Source organism: Chelonoidis abingdonii, chromosome 22, assembly GCF_003597395.2.
Source record: "Chelonoidis abingdonii isolate Lonesome George chromosome 22, CheloAbing_2.0, whole genome shotgun sequence".
NCBI lineage: Eukaryota > Metazoa > Chordata > Testudines > Testudinidae > Chelonoidis > Chelonoidis abingdonii.
Genome location: NC_133790.1, coordinates 20,842,666 through 20,869,768, shown reverse-complemented (window position 1 = coordinate 20,869,768; position 27,103 = coordinate 20,842,666). Strand labels below are relative to the sequence as shown.

At 46.2% G+C, this 27,103-nt stretch overlaps 2 protein-coding genes across 10 annotated transcripts in view; one reads left to right on the top strand and one right to left on the bottom strand.

Moving 5' to 3' along the window:
• Nucleotides 1-203: 203 nt before the first annotated feature.
• On the top strand, nucleotides 204-21,169 carry LOC116837105 (coiled-coil domain-containing protein 74B). The gene is made up of 9 exons (XM_032801277.2): nucleotides 204-464; nucleotides 918-1,618; nucleotides 4,328-4,372; nucleotides 15,300-15,356; nucleotides 15,877-16,033; nucleotides 16,777-16,984; nucleotides 17,112-17,194; nucleotides 18,844-18,897; nucleotides 20,874-21,169. Exons 2-9 carry the CDS (start codon nucleotides 1,348-1,350, stop codon nucleotides 21,010-21,012), a joined length of 1,014 nt encoding a protein of 337 aa, XP_032657168.1. The 5' UTR covers nucleotides 204-464; nucleotides 918-1,347; the 3' UTR covers nucleotides 21,013-21,169.
• A 1,179-nt stretch (nucleotides 21,170-22,348) lies between these two features.
• MED15 (mediator complex subunit 15) overlaps nucleotides 22,349-27,103 on the bottom strand; it is a 45,515-nt gene continuing 40,760 nt past the window's right edge. For 6 of the 9 annotated variants that reach the window (XM_075059854.1, XM_075059851.1, XM_075059847.1 and 3 more), the window contains 5 exons: nucleotides 26,840-26,906; nucleotides 25,917-26,077; nucleotides 25,545-25,711; nucleotides 24,059-24,157; nucleotides 22,349-23,951 (listed from right to left, as the gene is read on the bottom strand). In XM_075059854.1, coding sequence (XP_074915955.1) covers nucleotides 23,815-23,951; nucleotides 24,059-24,157; nucleotides 25,545-25,711; nucleotides 25,917-26,077; nucleotides 26,840-26,906 — 631 coding nt within the window. In that variant the 3' untranslated portion in view covers nucleotides 22,349-23,814. The remainder of the gene's footprint in view (nucleotides 23,952-24,058; nucleotides 24,158-25,544; nucleotides 25,712-25,916; nucleotides 26,078-26,839; nucleotides 26,907-27,103) is intronic. The other 3 variants (XM_075059848.1, XM_075059852.1, XM_075059856.1) reach the window with 1 other exon arrangement.

The window sequence follows — 27,103 nt, the reverse complement described above, 5'->3', positions numbered from 1 at the left end:
CTAGCAGCCCCTCGCCTCCCTGCTCCTCAAGCCCCAGGTCCCGAGTGCCAGTTCAAAGCCTCGGTCTGTCTGAACAGCTAGGACCGGGCCCCGCCTGCTGCCTTGCACGGGGACCCTGCTCCGGCAGGGGGCGGGCAGGCTCTCCGTGCAGACCGTGTGCGGGCCGCCTCCCCGCTCCATGCGCGTGCTTTGCTTCCGGAGGGGGGGGGGCAGCGCCAGCTACCACCGCGCCCCCCTCGCCCCAACGGGCCGAGCCGCCGTTCGGCAGGAGGAGCCCAGTGCCTGCCTCGTCCCAGGTGGGTGATACCACCCAGCGCCCCCGCCCCCCCGGACGAGACCATTCTGAGAGTGGCGATGCGCGGGCCGGCGCTGTGGAGTGCGCCGGTCTCCATGGGAACGTTGACAGCAGGCGCCGGCCCTGAGGCGAGCGGAGCGGAGAGAGGAGCCCGGGCCGCGTGGAGAGGGTGAGGGGAGGCTACGTCCACCAGCGGGCTTGGGGGAGGAGCTGGTGGGTTGGAACCTGGGGCTACAGGTGCGGGGCTGGCTGAGGTGGCGGGCGGGGGTGTTTGAGCCTTAGCGTGGGGGAGTAGAGGCGTGGCTGCGCCCAGGGCGTGTTTGTCTGGATGGGGGCGGCTCAAGCCAGGATGGGGGGGGGCGTGGCTGAGCCCATGGTGTGTGTAGGGGGGCTGAGCCCAAAGAGGAGGGGGGCCTGGGCCCAGGATGTGTGTGTGTAGGGGAGGGGCTGAGCCCAGGGTGTGTGTGTGTGAATGGCTGGGTCCAGGGTGTGTGGTGGGCTGAGAAGGGAGGGGGAAGGAGGTGTCTGAGCTGGGTGTGTGTGTGTGTGGTGCGAAGGGGGGGTTCCAATTCTAGCCTGCTGACTAAGCTCACATTCTTGTTCTCTCCTCCCCCCATTCTAGGTTGGCAGTTGTAAATTTGAGGGCCATGTGCAGGAATGGCTGGTGACCGTGAGGAGGCTTTGGGTAGTGATACCTGCCCCATCCCCATTCTCCTGTGAGGGCAAGTTACATAGAGTAGAGGCCCAAGCAAAGGTACACAGAGCCATAGTCCACCTCCTCTGTCAGAGACAGTGAACACAAGCCCCGCTCTCAGAGCGAAGTCCTGAGGAGACACCCCCCCAAACCCATGATGCCATAGTGAAGACACATTTGCATGCCAGGGGTACAAGGCACATACAGGGCCAGACCTCATAGAGACTGAAGCACATTAAACATGGTCATTGACCCTTGTTCGACTTCAGTGGCATTTCCTCAGCTACTTTACTGAGAAGCTGTAGGCTGCCCACGTAACCCTAGCCTGAAAACAACTTTCGTATCAGGACCTTTGAAGATGAATAATACCAGTTTCCCTTCACTGGGGAACCTACCACAGTGGTCAAGAGTAGGACGACTGGATAAATCAAGCAGTCTTCAACTTGGCATCCAGAATAACCAGGGACCTCAGCTTCATTCTCAGTCCCAATCTGTTGAAGCCTGGAAAAAAGACCCACATAACCTAGTCATGGATTTGGAGAGAAGCCTGAAGTTCCTACAGCAGCAGCATGCTGAGACCCTAATGAAGCTTCATGAGGAAATTGAGTATCTCAAAAGAGAAAACAAAGGTGAGGTGACTTTCCATGTACAACTTTATATAGATTCTGAAAGCACTAGATGAGAGATGGGAGAGTTGTCACTCCAAGTTGAGTCATCTTTGATCTCTTTTTCCTCAAACATGCTCATTTGTGAATTAATTACAATGAATGTAGGTTTTGCTTCTGCAAAACTTTGCTTTTATACCCCCACATTTCTTCTTCCATGTCATCTCTTTAAAGAGGTCCCTGATGCCATTTGCTTAGGCCTTCCATTCCTTGTGCTTTTCATAAGAATTTTGTTTTGAAATTGTTAGGAAATATTTTCTAACACTTAGACTATAACAAAGGATATAAGAAGGGAATTCTAATGATTTTGACTGTGAGGCTAACAAAAGCTCAAAGACAAATCTGGTCAGTTACTGACTCCAAAGCTTGAAAATGCATAGGCGACTGGATAGCTTGGGGAAAGGCAATGAAATAGTCTTTCACAGCTAGTAGGCCACCACTTCAGTTTACTGGGGGATAGATACATAGTAGTACATCTGAAATGAGCTGGTGTGATCGCAAGTTTAGTTTCTACTGGACAAGTGTTGACTTTTGTCATAAACAGATAGCTAAGGGTTAATGTTTCTTTTGCCTGTAAAGGGTTAACAAAGGGAACCAAACACCTGACCAGAGGACCAATCAGGAAACCGGATTTTTCAAAGCTCAGGGAGGGAAGTTTTTGGGTGCGGGTTCTTTGTTCAGGTCTAGTGCTCTCTCGGCTCTGAGAGAGGATCTCCTACCTTTCAGCCTCTTTCTAATCTTTCTGTTCTCCAAGTTGTGAGTAAAATGGTAGAAAAACAATAGGCTTATATTTTTTTTTTGTATTTACATATGTGTAGTTGCTGGAATGTTTTAAATTGTATTTCTTTTTGAATAAGGCTGTTTATTCATGTTTTTTTAAGCAATTGACCCTATATATTGTCATCTTGATACAGAGACCATTTTTATTCTTTTTCTTTCTTTTTATAGAAAGCTTTCTTTTTAAGACCTGTTGGATTTTTTCCTAGTGGGGACTCAAGGGGGATTGAGCCTGCAGCTCACCAGGGAATTGGTGGGAGGGAAAAGGAGGAGGAGGTAAAGAGGGAGAAGGGAAGTGGGTTATTTCCCTTTGGTGTAGAGGCAGGGCATCTGAGTCTTGGGGTCCCCCAGGGAAGGTTTTGGGGAGACCAGAGTGCACCAGACACTGGAATCTGGCTGGTGGCAGCGCTATCAGATCTAAGCTGGTAATTAAGCTTAGAGGAATTTATGCTAGTACCTCATATTTGAACTCTAAAGTTCAGATTGAGGAATTATACTATGACAACTTTACAAAAATACCATTTAAATCAGCATTCCTGTCATCCTTGAGAGAAGCTGTCAACTGAATCTTTGAAGGGAGAATGTGCCCTCTGTCTTATTGATTGTTTCTCCAGATCAGGGTTGGGGTATATTGTCAATAAGAGATGTAGGAAAAAGCATCAGTATGTCAGACTTGTTAATATAGAGCACAGCTGGTTTACAAGAGGTTTACAACCATGGGAAAATCAACAAAACAGTTCAAAGCTTGTTGTACCTGGACAACCAAAAATTACTTTACATTCATGGCAATGTCAGTAAATTCTTTAGAGGTCAAAGTAGCTAGATCAGGGGTGGGCAAACTATGGGCTGCATCCGGCCCACCAGCTGTTTTAATCTGGCTCTTGGATGCTGGGGAGCAGAATCTGGGGCTTTCCCCACTCTGGTGGCTCCTGAAAGCAGCAGCATGTCCCCCCTTTGACTCCTATGCATAGGGTCAGCCAGGGGGCTCTGCTCCACACACTGCCCCCACCCCCAAGTGCTGCCCCTGCAGCTCCTATGGGGTGTGGTTCCCGGCCCATGGGAGCTGTGGGGGCAGTGCCTGCAGCTGGGGCAGCAGAGCTGCCTGGCCGCCCCTCCATGTAGGAGCAGGAGGGGGGACATGCTGCTGCTGCTTCTGGGAGCTGCTTGAGGTAAGCAGTACCTGGAGCCTGCAACCCTGCGCTATCCCCTTCACGCCCCAACCCCCTGCCCTGATCCCCTCCTCCTGCCCTCCAAACCCCTTGGTCCCAGCCCAGAGCACCCTCCTACACCCCAGACCTCTCATCCACAGCCAGAGCCCTCACCCCCCTGCATCCCTCCCCAGCCGAGAGCCCCCTCCTACAGTCTGAACTCATTTCTGGCCCCAGCCCCTCCCACACCCCAACCCCAATTTCATGAGCATTCATGGCCCGCCGTACAATTTCTATGCTCAGATGTGGCCCTCGGGCCAAAAAGTTTGCCCACCCCTGAGCTAAAGGTTTGGGCTAGTAATAAATCCTTGTTCATAGTGCAGAATACACAAACTAGTTTCATTCAGTGTGACCCGAGTTATGTTATACTTCTGCGTGCATACTTGTCTTAAAACTACTGAAATAATTTGTCTTCTTTAATTCTACTTTCAATTTTTGCTCCCTTCCCAATATTATTTAAATAATATCCACTCTTAGGTTTTACATTACAGTTACTCCCTCACCCTTTGAGCCAATATGTTTATTGTACATTTTTAAATGAAAAAATGTTCCGTCTGTCAGAAATGTTGAAAGCTGATATGAGTGACATTCTCTAGGGACAAGCTTAGCTTTACTCTATAATGTGAAAAGGGAAGTTAAGGGGGGATGGAAAGAGTTCAAACTAAATGGTGTTCTCATTTGATTACAGAGCTTCATTATAAACTCATAATGAATCAGTCGCTGCAGATAAAAGGTAGGCTACACTTTTTACTGTTCTAGAAGTAGGATGATCTAGTAAGTGTCTTATCCCCTAGGAGTCCCTTTGTCTCCCCTCATTAATTTTATTAATAGACATTTAGCCTTGGTGCTTTGTCCATTTCCCAGTCCTGAGAGAGAATCTTGGAAGTGTCACCTCCCCTCTGCAATGCAGAAATGTTGTAGCTCTCTGGAGACTGAAGACTACATACAGTGAACACAATCTTGCTGCTTTCATGTCAGAATTCAGTTTTCATGGATCTGTAGGGGAAAATGGAATAGCTAAGTATAGCCTGAGTTTCATTATTCTGATTGAAATGTGAGTTGTCTGCCCTAAACCAACACTTAGGTTGACATGATTGACAGGTTACAATCTGAGTGGATTAGGTCAGCTAGGAAGCATATTGGTGAGCCATGAGAACCTTAGAGACAGTACTTGCCTGCACTATAATGCTCTTCCATTCTCATTATTCTACAGTTAAGGCCCGAAGGACCCCTCTGTACTAGAAACTTTTGCCTGTATAGCAAGAGCAGTTGAATGTGATTGGGGTTGAGGGGGTGACAGAAGAGGGTTAGGAGGTGGCAACACCTTTATACAATAAAAGCCCTGCTGTAGATACAGTGATACTGGCAAACATTTTTTGGCAGTATAATTTATTTTGCTCGCCAAATATTTATTAGATATACTAGCAAAAGCACTGTATGGCTGGTATAAGTTGCATCTATACCAAGAGAGATTGGACAATATTGTTACATTGGCAAAGCTTTTACAAGTACAAACATTCACTGAATGTATCTCACAATAGTTTTTTCCGTTAAAGCTTTGGCTTTTGGAATGGTAAGTACATGATAATGTTGGTTTCATTAAAAAAATTTCTAACCTGTATAGCTCTTGAGAACAGCTTGTAAACCGGATCCATACAAACTCAGAAACCAGAAGGGAAATAAAAAGAAGCCCTGGTTTATTATTTTGCAAAATCTCATGATACGTTAGGGCTTGACTTACAACTTTAGAATGTTTGGGGGTTGGCACCAATCTTTCACCATGAGGCAAATCTATATGCAGTCCATTAACTTTACTGATATGCAAGGTCAAAGTTCAGATCCTTTTGGAGAGTTAAATATTTTACTTTTATGCCTCTGTCATGCCAGACGACTGAAAGGATCAGTATCTCCACAACCTATCATAAGAAAAGCCTTAGCAGAGATGATGCATAATCAAATGTTCAACCTAAAATACACTATGCACTTGCGCTATGCTCTGAAGGTCAGTACTCACTCTGGCAGATTGCTAGAGGAAGCAAGTTCTGCAGTTAGGAACCGTGCCCATAAAAATATCCCGCCACATGTCCTCAACACCGCATATCTAGGATGTCAGTGAAAGTACCTTAGCTTACCTCAGTTACTATGGTGGTTTGTAGGGAAAGAAGCACTTGTGGAAATAGCTGGGTCCCAGCGCATGTTTCACTTTATAGATTATTTATTTGCTGTATGCAATTTGGACAAGTCAAGCCACAGCATTCTTATCAACAATGTTCAAGGAACAAAGACCTCCAGGAAGTTGAGTCATTTTGCAGTCCTCAACAATGTGTACCATGGTTTGTGGCTGCCAACGTTGACATAGTGGACTGTCTCTAAAATGTCATCGAAATTCTGCTGCAGCACAAATTTCATGTCGGGTACCAAACCAGTGGAGAAGGCTCCATTGCCTTTGAGGTACATCAAACCCAGACTTGACATTGATTGGAGTATGAGACAAGATAATTATTTGTCACTTTCTCTAAGGATTATGAAACTTACCACATGTCCTCTATCGTAAATCCTTCACCCAGTAAACATATACACAGCGGGCGCGATGAGGGCAGATGGCCATGTGGTGAATTAAACAAGTCTTTAGTTAATGGTAGTTATGGTATATCACACTATTTCATCATGAGCTTTACTACACTTTCCTCTCTGTGAAAACTGGGTGGAGCAATATTGCAGAGAACCAGTAACCATGGTAGAGGAGAAGATTTAAGTGTGCCTGAAATAATACGCATAGTAGAATTAAGTTGTATGTTGATCATCTTTGTGTGAGACAAGTGAGCCCATACTGGAGTGAAGTACTCCACTGCTAAGTAACAGAGTGCCAAGGCTGACATTTGTAATGTTTGGGCCTGAGCACCTCATGTTGTTCCAGCCAACTTTCCGAGCAGGTTGATGCACATTTTGACCTTAGTTGCGGTCTTTGTAAGATGATCTTGATATATGAGAATTCTATCCAACATGACACCTAGATGAATTGGGTGTGAATCATGCTTTATTTGCTGGCTGTTGAGAACTATATTCAGCTGTCTGCCCACTTGTGCATAATGTAAGTGGAATAAACTTAACACAGTCTTACTTCCACTTGGTATCAGGTGCCACCAATTACAATAATTGGCCATAGCCACCATATTTGCATTGAAAACATTTTCAAGTATGTCAAAGGAGTGTGACTGGGTGCCAAGGCATATGTTGCCTGCATAAACAAACTTGCGAGAGTTGGTATATGGTAGGTCATTCAAATATAAGTTGAATAATGTTGGAGATAATACTGTTCCTTGCGGGAGGCCATTCTTCTGGTGCCTCCAAGTACTTATTCTGTTACCAGTATGCACATGGAAATGGTGATTTCTCAAAAACAGAGCCTTTGCACATACAAACCAACTTGGCTTAGTTCTGGGCAATTTCACCAAAAGGCCAATGTGCAAACCATATTGTATGCCGCAGTCAGTTCAAGAAAAAATGAAGTCTTCAGCTGATGTTGGAAGCCATTTTCGATTAATGTTGTAAGTGCCAGCACTTGATCACATGTACCATTACCACAGCAAAAACAGCTTGCTCTAGTCCCAGCATGCCTTCCACATATGCCTTCTTTGTGAAATCAGACACTCAAGCACCTTAAAACAGATGCTCAGAAGTGAAATTGGTCCATAGTTTGAAGGCAAGTGTGGATCTTTCCCAGGTTACAGCAAGGCAATGATGTTCACTTGGCGCCAGATTCTAGGCAGCCTTAATTCCCGCAGAAGTCTGTTGGAAACCTGAACAAACCATTCCTGAGTGTGAGGACCCAGAAGTTTTCATGAATTCAGGTGCAATCTATCATATGCAGGAGCTGAACCAGTTTTTAAATCATTTAGCACTTCATTTAATTCCAGACTAGTGAATGGCTCCATCCTACTATCAGCAGGATTACTTCTTAGGAAATGTTGCCTTTCATCATGTACCTGGCATTTGACAACTCTGTCAACAGGAGCTTTGGCAACTTTCAACAGAAGACTGGTGATCTGGTTTGGAGTAACTGCGGGCCTGCTTTGTGTACATGGGCATTTGAGCCGCACCTTGTCAACGAATTAAACTCCAGAGCTCTTCCAACTTGACCATGTAAAGTCAAGCACCGCTGTCGCTTCCTCTCTTTGAGTCCAGTGAATGGCATCCAGTGATTCTGTAAAATGGTCTGCAATCTCCGGATCACCTGACTGCTCAAACTGCATCAGCAAGTCTGCACAATCCTCATTCAAACATGGAATGTATGCTGGTTGGAAGCCATGTGGAATTGTTGCACTTGCAGCTTTAAAAAGTACACAACAGAAACAATGGTTTGCATCTTCCTTGGAGATGGTTATGACGCTTCATTCTAAGTACTCTGTAAAGGAGCCCCAGTGTGCCTTCCGGAAGTTCCATATAAGCTTTGGTACACTCCTTATAGTTGGCAGATGGAAGACGCATTCCCATCTGAATCAATGGAGGACAGCGTTGGCTATCTGGAAAATCATTAAGTACAGTACATGCCAGTGGCTAATGGGTGACTGGCAAATGATGTGACCCAGCAAGGTCTGGGCAGTATTCCCTATTCCAGCATGTTGAATGGAAGATACCATACTGCTTAGGATCATGGACTGGTGCGAGAGCATTATTTGTTGCCCACTCCAACAATTGTTCACCGTTTGGGTCTGCAGTTGCATAACCCCACTTGCTGAGATGACTGTTAAAGTCGCCAACATACACATCCGCATGCTTAAGCCTTGGGAGAACATGTGAAGTCCATGTTTCATGCAGTGGCTTATACATTTGTGATTTGAAACCCACTGACTTTGTGTCACGAAAAGGTGATTATTCAACATGGACAACATCTGATATATCACTATGGGTGTACGTGACTCGACCATGTTTTGCATGAAGACTGTGACAACATTGAAACCAGTAATCTTAAACCAGTGTGCATCATTCAGCATGATGAGATTTTCTTGTACACAAATGTCAGCTAGAACATCCTTTGCCAGAACACCAATAAGTTCCTGCTTGGCAGCAGACAGTCCTTCAACATTCATCTGGAGGACTTTAAATGCTGGACCCACGACTAGAAAATCATTGTACTGAACCTTTATAGATTAAAACACGTTGAACTTCATTCAGAAGCAGATGGAGACTGATATATTTCACTGCACGTTAATATGCTCCTGCTGATTCACACATAAGCAGATAGGATATCTCACATTCTGCCTTCCAAGGTATGCCAAAGTAGTAAATGGAAGTTGTCCAGATGAGAGAGGACAAAAGAGATGGGTGATCATAGTGAGATCAGCTTTAGTAAAGAAAGGCTGCAGCCTCTAAGTTAACTGCAGATAAAACACGGTTACTCACCTTTGTAACTGTTGTTCTTCGAGATGTGTTGCTCATATACATTCCAGTAGGTGTATGCGCCGCGCGTGCACGTTCGTCGGAAGACTTTTACCCTAGCAACTCCAGCGGGCCGGCAGGTCGCCCCCTAGAGTGCCCCCATGCGGAGTAAATAACCCCTGCCGGCCCGCCCGCTCCTCAGTTCCTTCTTGCCGGCTACTCCGACAGAAGAAGGCGGGTCGGAATGGATATGAGCAACACATCTCGAAGAACAACAGTTACAAAGGTGAGTAACTTCTTTTCTTCTTGAGTGATTCTCATATCCATCCAGTAGTTCCCAAGCCTTACCTAGGCGGTGGGGTCGGAGAGGTCACAGTGCGCAACACGCAGAACCGAAAGCCGGCATCCCTGGACTGCTGGACCAGGGCAATGGGTAGCAAAGGTGTGCACAGAGACCAGTCGCTGCCTGCAGATTCCTGATGGTACTCGCGCAAGGAACGCCGTCATGATGCCTGGCTCTAGTAGAGTGCGCAGTTACATGGCCCGAAGGAGACGGCCAGGTCGTAACACGCCTGTAACAGACATCACCCACGAGAATCCTCTGTGAGGAGACTGGCAACCCCTAACTCGCTCAGCTACGGCGACAAAAAGTTGTGGTGGATTACGGAACGTTTGGTCCATTCTATATAAAAAGCAAGCGCCCTACGCAGTCTAAGGAGTGAATCTGCTCCCTGTGAGACGAATGAGGTTTCGGAAAGAATACTGTCCTGGGTACATGAAAGCCGAGACAACTTGGAGAAAGCAGGTGCGCCTCAGTGTACTTTGTCCCGATGGAACACCGTATACGGCTCCACCACGAGCGCGCAGCTCTGACACGCGCCTAGCAGAAGTGATGGCCACCAGGAATGCTGTCTTCCAGGACAAGTAGAGGAGGGAACACGTAGCCAGCGGCTCAAAGGGGGGACATAAGATGGGACAATACCAGGTTGAATCCCAGAGGGCTGGTCGGCACTGGGGTAAAGACGTCTCCAGCCTTTAAGAACTACCACCATCGGTGTGAGAAGACAGAGGCCGTCGCTCCCGTGGAAGGGAGGATAGCCGCTAAGTGAACCCAGAGAGGATACCGCCAGGCCTTGCTGCTTAGCGACCAAAGGTAATCGAGGACGATTGGGATGGAAACATTGGTGCGGAAGCGCCTCTCCGGCACCAGCACGTAAAACGTTTCCATTTGGCTACGTATGTCACCCTCGTAGACGGCTTCCTACTTCCAGAAGTACCTGCCTCACTGGGAAGACCAATGCAACTCGGACCTAGTCAGCCATGCAGGAGCCACGCTGAAGGTGCAGCGACTGGAGGTCCGGGTGACAAAGCGCCGTGGTCTGCGTGATCAGATCCAGGTAAAGGGCAGGTACAGGGTCCGCACGACAGGTCCAGCAGCAGAGAGAACAATGCTGCCAGGGCCATGCCGGAGCGATCAGAATCAAGCGGCCCTGTCCCTGCGCACCTTCAGAAGGACCTTGGATCAACGGGAACGGAGAACGCATAAAAGAGGTGCGTCACCCACGGAATCAGAAAGGCATCTGCCACTGAGCCCGGCTCGCGACCTTGAAAAGCAAAACATCGGTACTTCCTGTTCCTGCGGATGCAAAAAGGCCCATGTGGGGATGCCCCCACCTTCGGAAGAGCGCAAAGGCGACATCCGGGCGAAGGGACCACTCTGGAGCAAAAGGACCGGCTGTAGACGATCCGCCAGGGTATTCCGAGCCCTGGAAAGAAGGAAGTGACTAAACCGATGGCTATCAAAAGTCCCACAATCATGGCCCTCCGCAAAGAAGAGAGATCTCGTTCCGCCTGCTTGTTCACATAGTATACCGCCGTTGTGTTGTCGATAAAAACCAAACAGAGCCCTGGATCTGCCGATGGAACGCTTGACAAGCAAGGCGGACGCCCTCAATTCTCGACGTTGATATGGAGGGCGAGTTCGGGGAAGACCAGCGACCCTGGGTCCGCGGTACCTAGGTGAGCTCCCCATCCCAGTCCGACGCGTCCGTCGTCGGGACAGCGAGGGCTGGGGCGGATGGAACGGAAGCCCTGCACACACGACGGACTGATCCACCACCACTGGAGAGAGAGGAGACGTCCTGGGAATCGTTAATCTATCTAAAGGACGCCTGGCCGGACAGCGCTGAGGGATGAGCCAGGACTGTAGGGCCGGACGGAGTCGAGCGTGCACCGTAACGAAATGTGCAGGCCGCCATGTGGCCCAAAATGTCAGGCAAGTGCTATGGAGTTAAGGGTGCTGCCTGCAGCCTGTGATGATGCTGTCAAAGCCTGAAACTGTGACAAGGAAGAACGGCCCTGGCTATGGTGGAGTCTAGAACGCGCCGATAAACTCTATCCTCTGAGTAGGATAGAGTGGACTTCTCTGCGTTGAGCATCAGGCCTAGACTCAGAAAGACGGCTGACCATTCGATGCGCGAGGACTCGGTCCTCTGAAGTCCCCGGATAAGCCAGTCTCGAGTGTGGGAACACTGCACACGACTGCACGAAGAAAGGCGACGACTACGCCATGCATTTGGTAAACACTCTCGCCGTTGAGACCGAACGGAGAGGACCGTGATTGATAGTGCGGCGCACAAGACGAAAACCTCCGATGGCGCGGAAGATGCTTATGGAAATAGCGTCCTGCATGTCGAGCGGTCGTACCAGTCTCCGGGATCAGGATGGAATAATGTCCCCAAGAAACCATGCGGAACTTCAACTTGAAGGTATTTGTTGAGCTCCGTAGGTCGAGGATGGGTCTGAGACCTCCCTTGGCCTTGGGATCAGAAAGTAACGGAGTAAACCCCCTGCCCTTCTCGTTCTCTGGAACTCCTCTATGGCCCCTTTGTCGAGGAGCGTTGTCACCTCCTGGAGGAGGATCTGCTCGTGAGAGGGGTCCCTAAAGACGAGGGAGGGGCGCGGAGGAGTACGAAGCAAACTGCAGGTGGTATCCAAGCCGCAGCGTGCGGAGGACCCAGTGGTCTGAAGTAAGCTGGGACCACGCCGGGAGGAAGAACGAAAGACGGTTGGAGAAGGGAGGAGATGGATCCGTGGAAGGAACAGGTACAGCGCCCTCGGGCGCATCTTCAAAATGAGGGCTTCGGCCCGGAGGAAGGCTTGGAGGGACCTTGGCTTTGACCCCCCTGGTTACCCGATTGTCTGCACCTGCCGTTTCTATTTCGCCATCTGGCAAAGTCCTGCCTTTGCCTGGGTTGGGGGTAAGGCCTGTGCTGCTGCTGAGGCCTGAATGGTCTATGCTGGGTTACCGGCATATGCATCCCTAGGGCACGCATAATGACCCTATTATCTTTGAGGCTTTGCAGCCGAGGGTCAGTCTTGTCCAAAAACAGGCCCTGGCCCTCAAACAGAAGGTCCTGGATGGTATATTGGAGTTCCGGAGGAAGGCCAGAGACCTGAAGCCACGAGATGCGACGCATAGTGACTCCAGAGGCCAGAGTTCTGGCGGTCGAGTCTGCTGCGTTCAAAGCCGCCTGTAGGGAAGTGCATGCGACCTTTTTCCCCCTCGTCAAGGAGAGCGGCGAACTCCTGACGAGCGTCTTGTGGGAGGAGTTCCTTAAATTTATCAGCCGCCACCCAGGTGTTGTACGAGTAGCGGCTGAGCAGAGCTTGCTGGTTGGAGACCCGCACCTGCAGTGCTCCTGCGGAATAGACCTTGCGACCCAGCAGGTCCATACGTCTCGCCTCCTTAGACTTGGGGGCCGGAGCTTGTTGGCCATGGCGTTCCCTCTCATTCACAGATTGCACGACGAGGGAACACGGGGGCAGGTGGACATATAAGTACTCATAGCCCTTCGAAGGGACCATGTATTTACGCTCCACACCCCGAGCAGCGGGGGGAACGGAAGCCAGTGACTGCCAGATGGTGGTGGCATTGGCTTGGATGGTCCTTATGAAGGGCAGGGCGACATGAGTGGGCGCATCCGCTGAGAGTATGCTCACGACTGGGTCCTCGATCTCTGAGACCTCCTCAGCCTGGATGTTCATATTTTGTGCCACACGCCTGAGGAGATCCTGGTGTGCCCTGAGGTCCAGCGGGGGGGGACTGGTGGATGTCGTCCCCGCCACCACCTCATCTGGGGAGGACGACGAGGAGAGACCTGGCAGGAGCGGGTCTGGTGGCGGCTCTGACTGGAGCACTGCTTCTGACTCCTGCGGGAGCTCAGCATCCGGAGGATGGGACGACCGCTCTTCCGCAGGGGATGGAGGAGGGCGTGAAGAAGTAGCCTCCGGAGCCCTGTGCTCTGAGACAAACAATCGTGGGAGAATTTGCTGAGGGCTCTGGGCTTGATGATACGCCCAGGGGGTCCAGAAGCCCCAATGCTGCGGACCATGCTCCTGCTGACTCTCGGAAAAGAGGGCGGCGGGTCCTTCAGCTTCTAGGTATGCACTGTCCGCCTGCGAAGAGACAGAGCCTTGGCGAGAGGGCCATGGTGGAGCCGAGCGGGAGTGATATGGGTCCCACGTTGCAGACGGCGAAGACCTCCTCGGTGCCGGAGATCGGTGCCGTGAGCCATACCGGCGCCGCGATCGAGATCGGGACCTGCCACCAGCTCGGTGCCAGGAGGTCGACCGGGATCTGGACCGTCGATGGCGGGAACGACTCCTCGAGTCCCTGTAACGGTGGCTGGAGCCAGAACGGTGCCGGGAGTATTGGGACCAGCGCGAAGATGACCTGCGCCGTGAGTACGACCGGTGCCGTCGTGGAGAGCGGTGCCGGGACTGCGAGCGGCGCCGTGAGCGAGACCTCCCTCGGGATCGAGATCGGTGCCGGGATCTTGACCGGTGCCGAGCCGGAGAGTCCAGGGACGGTGCTCGCATCGGTGTAGGCTTGCCCTTTGATTGTAGAACCCGCACCGGCGGTGCCGGGGGTTGGGGCAGCACAGGTTCCATTAAGGCGATGAGGTCCCTGGCCGACGAGAAGGTCTCGGGCGTGGACGGGACCATCAGCTCTACCCCAGATCTTGGCGGGGAGCTGGGAGGGATCGGACTCGACGGACCCGCCAGGCCCGGAGTCGACGAAGTCCCTGGCACGGCCAACACGGCCGGCGTCGGTGCCGGGTGCTCCTTTCGGGGCTGTTTAGCCGGGGTAGAGGACGTCGAGGGCCTCTTCCCATGAGCCGGTGCCGGAGAAAGGCGGTGCCGTGGCGTTTTCGCGGCGCCGGAGAGATCCGGTGCCGGAGCCGAAGCGGCACTCGGTGCCGAGGACGCAGGGTTAAGTGCCGTTTCCATCAGGAGCGTCTTGAGGCGCTGGTCTCGCTCCTTCTTGGTCCTCGGTCTGAAGGCCTTGCAAATGCGGCACTTCTCGGATATGTGCGATTCCTCCAGGCACTTCAAGCAGGCGTCGTGGGGATCGCTGGTGGGCATCAGCTTTTTACAGGCTGAGCACGGTTTGAACCCTGGCAAACCAGGCATGAGCCCGGCGCCGGGCGCGGGAGAGGGCTAGCGCCCCGAACCTGCTAACTATATACACTAGAACTATAAACTACAACTATACTATACTAGGTAAACTATAATTAAAACTAACACTAGAACTAGAACAATGAACGAAGAGAAGCTAGGGATGTGGAGGACAGCTATGCCGTGCTCCACAGTTCCAATGACTGACACGGCGGTAAGAAAGAACTGAGGAGCGGGCGGGCCGGCAGGGGTATATATTACCCGCCATGGCGGCACCACTCTAGGGGGCGACCTGCCGGCCCGCTGGAGTTGCTAGAGTAAAAGTCTTCCGACGAACATGCACGCGCGGCACGCACACCTACTAGAGTGGATATGAGCAATCACTCGAAGAACTGGATGAGCCACCACTACCTAGTATAGAAGCGCAGTCAGGAGCACCTTGCAATAGCCAACTACTGTGACCAAGGGTGGACAAACTCCACCAATAAGCAGCAGTCAGTCTTCAATGTTCCTAGTTGCTTAACCTTGCCCCAGAGCATCCCTCCCTTTTACAGATCAATCTTCAGTGATTTTATCCAGGTCTTTGTGCTCATATTGTGTTCCATGCTGAGTGCAGAAAACACTCCTGCTGGTTAAACCAAGCAGAAACAGTTACATTGCAGGTTGCTCTCAACAATCCTGCATGTAGAGCGCCTTGGCTCTGCAGACTTTAAATAAATAGTTTACCTGTGTTTCCTATTCTAAACTGAGGATAATATAGCTTCTTCACTGGTCAGTTCTATGATCATAATGCCCAATTCATCACTTATGCTTCTTTGCAGGTGATAATTTAACTCCCACCTTGTCTGACAAGTTCCTTTCAAGGCAAAGTTCAGCAGGTAAGATAGCTTAAAGATAAATTATTAAATGAAAATATCTAGGCCTAGATATAGAAACAGGAAACAATGTAAAAGTCTGAATCCCTCTAAGATTTGTTTTAAATCTCTCTTCTTAAGGCTCTTGATGATCAGGAGTCCTAGTATACCTGTTTTTCACTTACTTGGATCATGTGTGCTTGCACACGCATTTATAATCCCTTTTACATTATGACTGAGTTGCTAAATCTAAATTTGGGCTGCTTCTAATTTATGGTTGGTTTCAGAGTAGCGGCAATTTATGGTTGTTAGTGCTAACATAGTAAAATAGGATTTCTTGACACTAAGTGTTAAAAGATTAAAATAAGCTAAACTACAATGAAACTGTTCAGTTGCTCACAAAATAAAGCCGTAAGAGAGCATGGAATACCCTGAACTGCTGTGGAGATCAGGTTATTTAAAGCTTGTATCTGCAAACCGTTAGGTCTCTGGCCTGTGATACGTGCGCACACATGCCCCCTCCCCTTCATATTTTGTTTAACAGCTGCTGCAGGCTCTAGGTATTCAGTGACAGACAGGCAGCAGATGGACCAGCCCAAAAAGCAAAAACTGAATACAGAAGAACAGGTGGTCAGTGTGGTACAAGGGGAACCAGAGCCTCCCTGTCCAAAGGTGAAGCCACAAGAGGAGGTTCTTTCTAGGTATGAGCAAACTATCAGAATACAGCAATTGTAGGCAGCTCATTTGAGGTTTCTGGGTTGTAAGGTTGTGTTCTTTTTTGAGTCTTTGACCATGTGAATCCCACTGATGGTGCACATGCACCTGCATATCTTAGAAATATAAGTAATGTCAAATACAAATTTAGGAGGGTTAGGAATAAATTACAGTGAGCAACTGATTCTAGCTGTGGTACTTAGGAAGCTCTTAGGGGATAAAGTCTTCAATTTAGTTGGCATTGTGTATTGTAGTGGGCATAGACAGAAGTGCTAATTAATTCAAAGGAAAAACTCAGGTGTAAATGTACTGCCATGTACCACTCTAGACAGAGGACACAGAAAGTAGTAGTTTAGCTACAGCAAAGGATGTGATCCTGTAGAGTTAAGACTCCTGGCCCTGCCATGTTTCCTTCATTTTCCACTTGTGAAATAAGTATAATTGTAGAATTGGAAGGGATCTCAGGAGGTCATCTAGTCCAACCCCCTGCTCAAAGCAGGAATAATCTCCAGAAAGATTTTTTACCCCAGTTCCCTAAACGGCCCCCTCAAGGATGGAGCTCACAACCTTGGGTTTAGCAGGCCAATGCTCAAACCACTGAGCTATCCCTCCCGAATACCTGACTCTTGAGAGTCTTAATAAATGTTTTGGTGAGGTAAATACAATAAATATTTAGACATTTAATCCATTTCCCATGTGTTTTATTCCTTAATTGTGGTCAATTTTCTAGAGAGGACAAAGTCTCTGATAAAATTACATCTCCAGTCCTTTCACTGCCATGCCAGATTAAATCTGAGCAAGCTCAGGTACCACCAGCCTCCTCCAACCCTTTCCTGGTGAGTGTCCTCCCCTCCCATATCCGGAAACCACCTACACTGGAAGAGTGTGAGATTGTCATTCACCAGCTATGGAACATCAACCACATGCAAGCACAAGAGGTGAGGCTTTTGCCCCCCAGCTCCGTTTACTTTATTCACAGCTTTTAAAATACAGTGTTTGTGGTGATACAGGAACTAGATTTTCAGAGGCAAGCAGAAAGGTTATTTTCCCCTCTCTGTCCTTCAGCTGATGTATTTGAAATCATATCTGGAAGACATCCACAAGAACAAAAGGATTCCTGAAGACTATCTGCTAGCCAGCCAGATTGGGTAAGCTGTTCTGAGTTATGGTTCAAGGCTAGGGTGTTGGATTCTAGCAGAGTTCACTAGTTCTCTTTCTGCTTTGTATTGGCGTGAATTTGTAGAATAGAGCCCATATGCAAAGTGCCTAGATAGAGGCCATTAGCGAGCTTTGACTTTGTATGGCTTCCTTCCTTAAATCACAAGGGAAAGTTATCTTTGAACTACCTCTACCCCTCTCAAACTTTCCAGAATGCGATCTGTTAATGTGAGTTGAGAGGATTTAAATGATATGCCTTAATATACATCTACACACAAGGGGCCAAATCCTATATTATAAAAAGACTACTGCACGCAGCTGTTAACAGCACTAACCTAACTGGAGATAAGTATCCATAAACCCTGCAGGCAGACAGGGTTATCAGGTGGTTCTTTCAGAGCACTTACATTCATTTAAGCTATTAGCCTAGAAGGAGTTGAGACACATGGTTAACAGAATCTACTCAATCCAACTGAAAGTCAGACCCTGCCATTTCTGAAAGATTCAGAGGGACTATATTGTTTGAAGGCTTATGTTTATTTTAAGGGATATGATTTTTATATATTGCGGTACTGTTTATGACCCCAGTTGGGTTTATGGGTATATTGTAGTAGGTGGTATACAAATACATTGTAAGCTCTTCAGGGCAGGAACTGTTGCCATCTAGATGATGAACAAGAGATTACAAGGGCAACAAAAAAAAAATCATGGGTTACACAGATTTCCTTTACCTTTTTACCCACCTCCTGTTCTATTCCCACAACAGTTCTCCGGTTAGACTCTAGAAGGATAGGTCTGTTAGAGTAGCATTTGGAGCAGCCAGCTAACAAGGGGCACAGATTCAGAAGGTACCAAAAGATCAACTAGCCTGATCTGAATACCAGAGACCATTAAACTTCACCATGTTAGCCCTATATTGAACCCAATAACTTGTTTGACTAAAACATGTCTTCCAGAAAGGCATCAACACATGGAGAATCCACCACTTTCCTTGGTAGCTGGTTCCAGTGGTTAATCATTCTGTTACAAAATTTGTCTGACTTCAGCGTCCAGCCTTTGGTTCTTATGCCTTTCTCTGCTAAATTAAAGAGCCCTTTAGTACCTGGTATTTATACACTGTAATAAAGTCACTTCAGTCTTTTTGAGAAGCTAAACTCTTTAAATCTCACATTTTCTCCAGCTCTCTAATCATTTTTGTGGCTCCTACCTGCACTCCAATTTCATGGACACCAGAACTATACCAGTATGTCTCATCAAGGCCATTTGCAGAGGCATTCCTAGTTACTGCTCCCATTTATATATCCAAAGATTGCACTGGGACCCCATGTTGAATTGCATGACCCCTAAATCCTTTTCAGAGCAATTGCTTTCTAGGACATGCATTTGGCTGCGTTAAGCTGGGCCCATTCAATCAAAATGCACCTTATCACGAGCTGGGTCACTCCATATGACTGCCCTGTCCAGATGCTGTGGTGCAGCTTCTTCTACTCTCTATGTTCAATGTTCACATGCAGCAAGATTTATTACATTATTTTCAAATCCAGTTTACACAGGGCCAGTACAATCCATCAGTGCTCTGCTACTATGCTGCAGAGTGAAGTAGCCAAGGTATCATATCTGCAATTATTTTTTCATTTAGGAATCAAGAAGTTTCACGATTACCCAAAATGCTAAAAGGTACATCTAAGAAATGGTAAGTACTTTTACTTTCTTTAAAGATTTAAGACACTTCATGAAAAAGCCATGCTAGTTACACCTATAGCTGTTGAGTCAAGCATGTGATGCCTTTAGCAATTATTACATCATGAAGTTAAAAACAAGCCTATTATTGAGTCCATCCCCCCCATCTTTCACCTTCAACATCATCATCAGCCATAAAACTCTCCCCACTTCTTAGCGTCCCGATTGCCTAAAGATCAATCCATACGCCCTGGTCAGGAGATAATCAGATTTCAGAAGAGGTCACTACAAGCTATCTGGCTTATTTTCAGTGCCCTACTGTAGCCACAGAGGGAGCTGCACAAAGTGTTTTAATCATTAATTCTTTGAGGGTTGCTTTTGCATGTCCACACTACCAGCCCCCTTTTCACAGAGTTCTACACCCAGGCAATAGGAACTGTATTGCCTCCTGTGGCTTTCGTCCAACATCTGATGCTGATGTAGGCCCAAGGGACACTCACTTTTCTTCAAGGATCACAGAGCTCAGCAACATCCTATAGTTAGAGGCAACAAAAACCTCTCTCAAGGAGGCAGGACATTAAGGTGTGGTTCCACTGTGCAAAATAGCAAGTCGTCATCTTCACTCAGACCTTCCTTTTGTATTTTCAGAGTCGTATGGTAATAACATTTTACTCCCATTAGCTGTGTTGACTCTGCAGTCCTGAAGGAAGAATGGATTAAGATTCTTTTCTGGCTCCCACCTCAGAATTATTTGCTAAGATCCGAATGGAAGGCCACGTTATACCCATAATGAGATTACACACATGTAACTTTTCCATTGCCACTGAAGAATTGGTCACATAGCAATTTGAATTTTAGATTGCTATGGGATTTAAAAGCAGTATTCTACTTAAGGATTGCATGAAAGCGAAATAGGAAAGCAATACTTTGATCTTACCCAGTCATTTGAACAAGAAAAGACAAATCACTGGGTTAGACTATGATTATTGCCATCTTCAAAGTACACAGAAACAAGTCATACAAGCCCTTTTATGAAAACAATAGCTCAAGCCCAGGATTCATCCTGTGCATGGGCTTTCTCCATTCCAAGATGCTGTCAAGATAACAGAGCCAATTAAAGTTCCCCACCTGTGAGATAACAGGAGGAATAAAGATTCTAACCTCTCCACCCTTAATACATCTTTTCATGCAGATGCTGCAAGCACAACACAAACACTATTTAAACACACAGGTGACAGATACAGCTATGTCCCTTTAAAAGTTGAAGTGAACAGTGTTTATTAAGGTTTTTCTGCAAGTTAAACTGTAGGATCTCACTTCTTTCATTAAACAGGTAAGTTGTGGGGGTTTTTTTGTACTGAAAAAAATCAGGTCCCTCCTTCAGCTGCTTATTAGACCCCTGAAGACAGGACTAGTCTTTCCTATAACATGTGATGTCAGCTACTCAAAGCAAAGGAAGAAACCCAGCTTCATGCACTCAGTATTACAGGAAAACAGAATCCTGAACTTGGACTTTCAGGCCATTCACACTTAAAATAATCTCTCTCTCACACATAGCGCTTTTCATCTGTTGATCTCAAAGCGTTTTACAAAGGTCAGTATCAATACCTTCATTTACAGATGGGGAAATATGTCTAGCAGAAGGACTCCATTCAAAAAAGCTGCTATGCCACCTAATGGTGACAGGGGTACTCACTAGCAGAACGGCCCCATGCACACTCCCATCCCATGAAACTGTACTAAAAGCCATCTCTTCCTCACTTTACTAGAAAAACAATGTAAGCAGCACTCTGAAGGCTAGGGAGAGTTCTTACTACAGAAATTTAAATCAGTAAGACAGAGCACTGCAGAGGGTAGTCCATCCATCATGTAGAATCACTAGGGTGACTAATGTGGAGGGTGACCCTAATCCAGTAGACCTTGGTAAAGAGAAAGTGATTTAAAATTATCACATTACCAATCATTCCTCTCTTCAACTCTTATCTTCAGTTTGATTTTAACTCCACTGCCAGCTGCTGAAAGGGCAGTTCTGCCAGCACTGAAGCAAACACTGGGAAACAGTTTTGCTGAGAGACAGAAGAGAACTCAAGCTATTCAAAGAAGCCGTCTTCGTCGCACTGTGCTTTAGTCTGGTTGTTCAGCAACTGCATTCCAGATCTCTTCTCCTTAAAAGTGTTCCAGTAGCTACAGCACTCCCAGGATATGTTTGAGTTTACATTGTAGTTTCAACATAGATTGGTTTGCTGCTATTATCTCCCCACTTCAAGTAAAATTTAATTATGAAATCACCGTGTCTTCTATTCAGGAACAAAGAGCTTATGCTTCTATTGTTGCAGCTTAGCCTCATTCCTTCAATGATTTCCATGGGTACCACTCCCCTTATTCCTTCAGGATGTTTATTTTGTGAGTTAACTTAATGATGAAAGCCTGTAAGAGATTACTGTTTAGGAAATTGGATGCTTATCACTTTTAAGCATGTCAGTGCAATATCCCACAAACTTCTTTAGTTTGGCAGAGATTATTTTAAAGCAGCATACATTTATTGTCATGCAGGTATGGGCTGCACAGTTTTACAGATAACACTAGATTACTGCTAATCCATCAGTGGAAAGGCTGGAAGCCACATGCTACATCATGTTACCTGGCAAGACAAGATTTCACAGCTCTGCAGAGCTGTTAGATGGGAACTGAGCTGAAATTTACAGTAGTCTTATCAGAATTTTTTTTTTTTGATGCAGGTATAGGACCCACTGATCAGCAGCAAAGGTGCAGCTGAAACTATATGGGGAGTCATATTACTCTGCTCTAGGCTGCACACTTTTTACTCAGAATCTGTAACATTCCATTGTTTCATCTTTGCTATGGGCTAGTTTCCATTCAACTCATGGCAACATAGTGGGTTGACTGCTCTGAAAACAAATAATATGTATAGCAAGTATGCAAGATTCCCTAAACCAGGCTGCTGATATGCATCACAACCTTATCCCCAGTGGAGCAGACCTACGATTGTCAACACCACAGTGATAGGCTCCTTAAAATTACCTAAAAACGTGTGTGTTCATTCAATTCTTGTCTTCTCACCTGACTGTGCAAAAGGGAAACAAACTGAGATGTTGGCTTTTATGATATGAACATCCGTCCACTAACGCATTTTACAAAAGCACCTGGACACCAATCTCATGGTATTAAGTTAATAATGATCTTGGCTAGATCTAAATTAAAAATCTTTCACCTCTACATAACATTTCCCTTAGCAATCTTTTGAACCACTCCTCCAGTTGATGGCGAACTTGGCTGCTATTCTGCAGCATGGGACAACTAATGTAGTGCCATACATGATTTTTCCTCCCTCAGTTCTGGGTGCAGAGATTTCAGCTCCCAATAAGACATACGAAGTAGGCACCAGCCTTTGGTCACTGCAGAGCTGTTGTCCAAGGATTAACATTGGAGTGATAGTAGGTTAGTTTCAAACACAGGAATAATAAATTTATTACGATAAAACAAACATAATGCATTAGTTCATGTACAAAATATTGATACCACTCGGCTGCCTCAATCAGTGCTTACTAAGTACCCACATTTTAAAACATCCTAAAACTGATGACACCACACAGATTTACAGAGGTCACAGCAATTTCTTGACACCACTGTAAGAGTCCAGCTACTTGTCAGGGTCTGTTGCACAATACTGGGGGATGGAGCAGGGTGTGATGGAAATACTTGAGACTTTGAAATTCCCTTACACATAGGAATTGAGAGTGAATGAATTACAAAGATAGGGCAAATTGAAATGTAATCACATTGTGTATGGAACCAGTTACTAATGGCAAGTGGCTTTATTTGCATTGCCTCACAATACAGCAGCTGCCATCTGTCTTGTTATCCTAATTGAGATGACCAGTAATACTTTTACAGTTGGGTGTCCCTCAGTGCCCAAGGCACGTAAGATCAATTGTCAGCCTTAGACCTGAGCTATGTTCAGTTTTTTTAAACGAACAGATGCGAATGGGATATGCAAAGACTTCCCATGAGTTGCATCACTCCCCAGGGAAGCCAACACCCAAGAGAAATGCTAGGTAAGATGCAATTTCCCTGGTAAATATAAATGCAGATAAGTAGCTGCAGCCTGCTGGATTCATTTACAGTGCTGCTATGAGTCAATCAATTGATTTTCCCTGCAGACGCACTTGGAGCTCACAGGGAAATCAGTCAGCATGCACACTTGAATACCCCTGCTTCAGATCATCCGACTTTCTAAGAGTGAGAAATGCATGGTCCGTGCTAACCAAAAACTGTTTATACAAAGTAGTGTTTAAAATAAGCTATAAAATTTTTCCTATGGTTGGTTTTCCTCCTAAACATAATTATTCAGATTAATCTGATGCATTAGGGATGCCCTAAAAAGGCCCCAATTTCTCCCCTTTCTTCAAATTAGATTATCAGACTCCTGCAACCATAGGGAAGTTTGTGAGCACATTCTAGCTGCAGCTAATTTATTCTTGGGGCAATATCAAGTCACACAACATACAGAGTGTGAGGAATACTGGCATCAGGCAAAGTCTGAAGCAAATTAGGACATTCTTCCCTCTCCTTTCTATACCATTCAGACTCCCTGATGGAAGTCTACAAATAATTTCTTCTCTAAGAAGACAATAAAAGCCCCTCCTAATATATCAGTCTCAAGAACCATATATACATGTTCTGTATATGTGAAAATGTTGGCAAAGTCCACAAAGGCAGAAGATAAAAGCATGAAATCTAAATCTAACACCAGGTTCCCTATTGAACCTGGCACCTAGAAACAAAACAGTATAAGGCTTTTTCTTCTGAAGTTCCCTCCCAAAATGCCTGTGATTCTTCCAGTGGCCATGGGAGAGGCCAGCTGTTGAGACCCCATTTCTTTGCTTCATGATTTCACAAGGGGAGGAAGTTATGCAGCAGAGAGGCAGGCTTGACGGATACTTTGTGCCCAGGTGTTTAAGAGTGCTGTGACTGAATGCTTGTCTGGAAGTTGCAGCAACTTTGATGTCATGTACTGATACACTGACTGCAAGAAGGGATTGGCTGCTGGAAAAGAAAAAGAAGACAGCCAGGTAAACACAGTTGCACAACAACTGAATATCACTTATTGATCCCCCATTTTTTAAAGTGATGCCATCCTATTGTCTCCATACCATACTGTCGAGAATTGTCTATCCACAGAGGGCTCTGATCTGGATAGTCAGCTGGAACACTGAGCTGTAGTGGTGGGACATTTGGAAGGTTCTTGTCATCTAGAATTCAAACACATTTACTTTAACAAAAGATATTTTCCATCAGGGTATCCCAAGTATGTCTTACGTGGTGTTTTCCCTATGTCTATACATTATATACTGGAATGGACAGGGAGGGACTAGATCTAATCTTGAATGGAACCAAGGCTAGGAGTCTTCATTTCTGAAAAGCTCACTTTAAAAATGGCCTCTGCTTGCTGGAAGCGCAACCTGGAACTCCCAGCTCCACAACACACCCCACGCATCTCACCAGTCTCAGACTTTCATGAGGTGTACATCATTTGAGTTTGGTTTCCTAAATACAAAATGTCTAGGCTCTGTTCCTACTACACACGTAAGCCAGGACCAGAGCATTCCCATGTTTTGTCTGGTACACACTAAAATGAACCCACTTTACCTTTTTCTGTCCAAAGGCAAAACAAGTTCACATGAAGGTATGCTCCATTCTTGCTTGGTTGAGAGAGAAGGGCAAAGACTTACACACACCTCCTCACTCACACCACCAGCTGTGACAACTGCTGGTGCAGCTGGGAAAGACATTTTCAATACAATTAGACTGATCCATTTCCTCTATGTCCCAATACCATGTTTCAGGATGCTGAAAACTTTTCTCCTGACTACACCAGGCATTAAACCATTTTCTAACACCAGTGGAGCTTGAGACAAGGGTGAGGAATTATCAGCAAACTGCACCCATCGGTGCAAGAGGCAGGATTTTTCATCTGTGGAGTGGCAACCTAACAAGATCCAGTTGTACAGTTAAATACTGTACTGTTTCACTCTTGGGATTCTTCCACAGTGGCAACAATTACCTGCAAGTCCAATTTATTTCTCACATCCCAAATAGCAAGTTTTTTGAAATACAAGGAGAGAGAAATGTAGATATGTTTATAAATAGGCCACTTCATACTATCAGGAATTCAGATTACCTGGAGAGTTTGCTTGGATCCCAATTTAAGGAGCCAATTAAATGCACACATAGAACAACAAAAACCGCTAATATTTCAGTTTAAAAAAAGCAGCATTTTATTCAAAGACTAGCCTAAAATACTGCCTTCTTTTAGTGTCAACACCATGATACTGGGATTTGGGGGGGGGGGGGGGCAGAACACCACACACAATAATTTAGCTTTAGAAAGATCATTTCCCCACTTTCTATAAAAGCTGTAAGTGGATTAAATATCTAGCTACTTGATCTGGCGTACATCCTGAGGCTGCTCCTGAACCAAGCTCTGCAGGATGGCACGTTATGCATTACCACAACTCTGGCGAGCTAAAGAAAAATCATGATGAAATTATAGGCTGGCAAGATTTACAGCTGTACATATTCACAGGGGAAAAAAAATCAACACCTCTTGAAAACAGTCTTCATTTCTTCTTAGCTTACCTAGCTTGCATATGAGGTGGACTGTGCCATTATTACTGCAATGGGAGGGATCCAGATTCACCAGGAATTTAGGATTTAATCTTGCGACTTCCCCTTGTAATACATTTGGTATGGTCTGCCTTTCATCCTCTTCGTATTTACGCTTTCGAGGGGAAGCCATCTGGGCCCTGTGTAAAATACATCCACAAAAGTACTCAGAGTGGGCACCATATTATGCCAAGTCCAAGTTTTTCAAACTAAGTTGATTTCTCAAGTACTTTACAGATGACAAAGAAACATGCATATATCCATCACCCCAGCCCATCCTTCCAACATTTCAGCCAAATGATTAATTTCTCTTAAGTAGTCAGACAGCAGGGCAATGATACATACGTGATTGGAGGGCCATGTATCGCAGTCATAGCTGGCACAAAGGTACGGTAGAGGGAATGGTTGAAGACTGGTGAACGAATGTTTGCCAAGACAGCATCCAAAAGTGGCTGGCACAAGTACTGCTGTTTGGTAGGGGGCACTGGTGGAGGTGGAGGAGTGGGCTAAAGCACAAAGAAGCACATCTTATTTTATGTGCTATCAGTCACAAATAGTCCTTACGAGACACCTTGTTATATTATTCATCATGCAAACTTTCACTACAGTATTTCTAATACATCTAAGAATCCCTTGCATTCCTCTAACCTCTGTTTTGTGCTACTCTAGAAACACTTCTTGAGTATCCCTGCGTATTCTAGCAGTAAAGTAAATCCAAATGAACTGTGAATTGGAAATAGATTGGTTAAATTGTATGAAACCACTACATGGGTACACTCATTCAGAATTAAACTTTGAAAGTGAATTAAGCTAAATGAAATTCTGAACGAGAGAGTGTCCATACAGGGGTTTAATGCAGTTTAACTGATCTATTTTTGCATTCACACCTTTAAGTAATTGGGATTCATTTTTCTGACTGTCTCCATGTAGACAAACCCATAGTAAAGAAAATTGACACTGTCAGTATCTTTCATGTAGAAATCCTGTCTTGGTGACATGTGCTAAAGACAAGAACAAGGATCATTCCTAGGTGCTTGTACAAGGCACGAATACCTAATACCAGTTCAGTAAGCAGAATAATTTTTAAGAGGTGATCACAAGCATACGCCTGCTGAATGGCCCAGTGTTTAACCAGTTTTCTGTTTACTTGCTCAGTCCAGCACTGTGAACACAAAGAGATGGGAAAATTCTGCCAAACTGGTGCCCTCTGTGGAATTCACTGCCAGCCTAACTCTCCAGTAAGATGAAAAGTAAACCCCATTGCTTACCACAGCCATGTCATTCTTGAGCTTCTCCAGAGCAATTTCACATTTCTGTAGAGTCTTCAGAGGGCATCTGAAAAGGAAGAGGAAAAAGAGTTCGCACAATTTGCTCTGCTGTCCAAGATGAGGATTTTGGGATATCTGAACCTCCCATCCACATTATTTCAGTGCTGATATGCTTGGGTGCTGTTCAAAACAGGAACTATAGTTCTGCCTCAGGGAGCTTAAATTCTAAGTTAGATCACATGGTTCAGATTTAACATTCTGGCA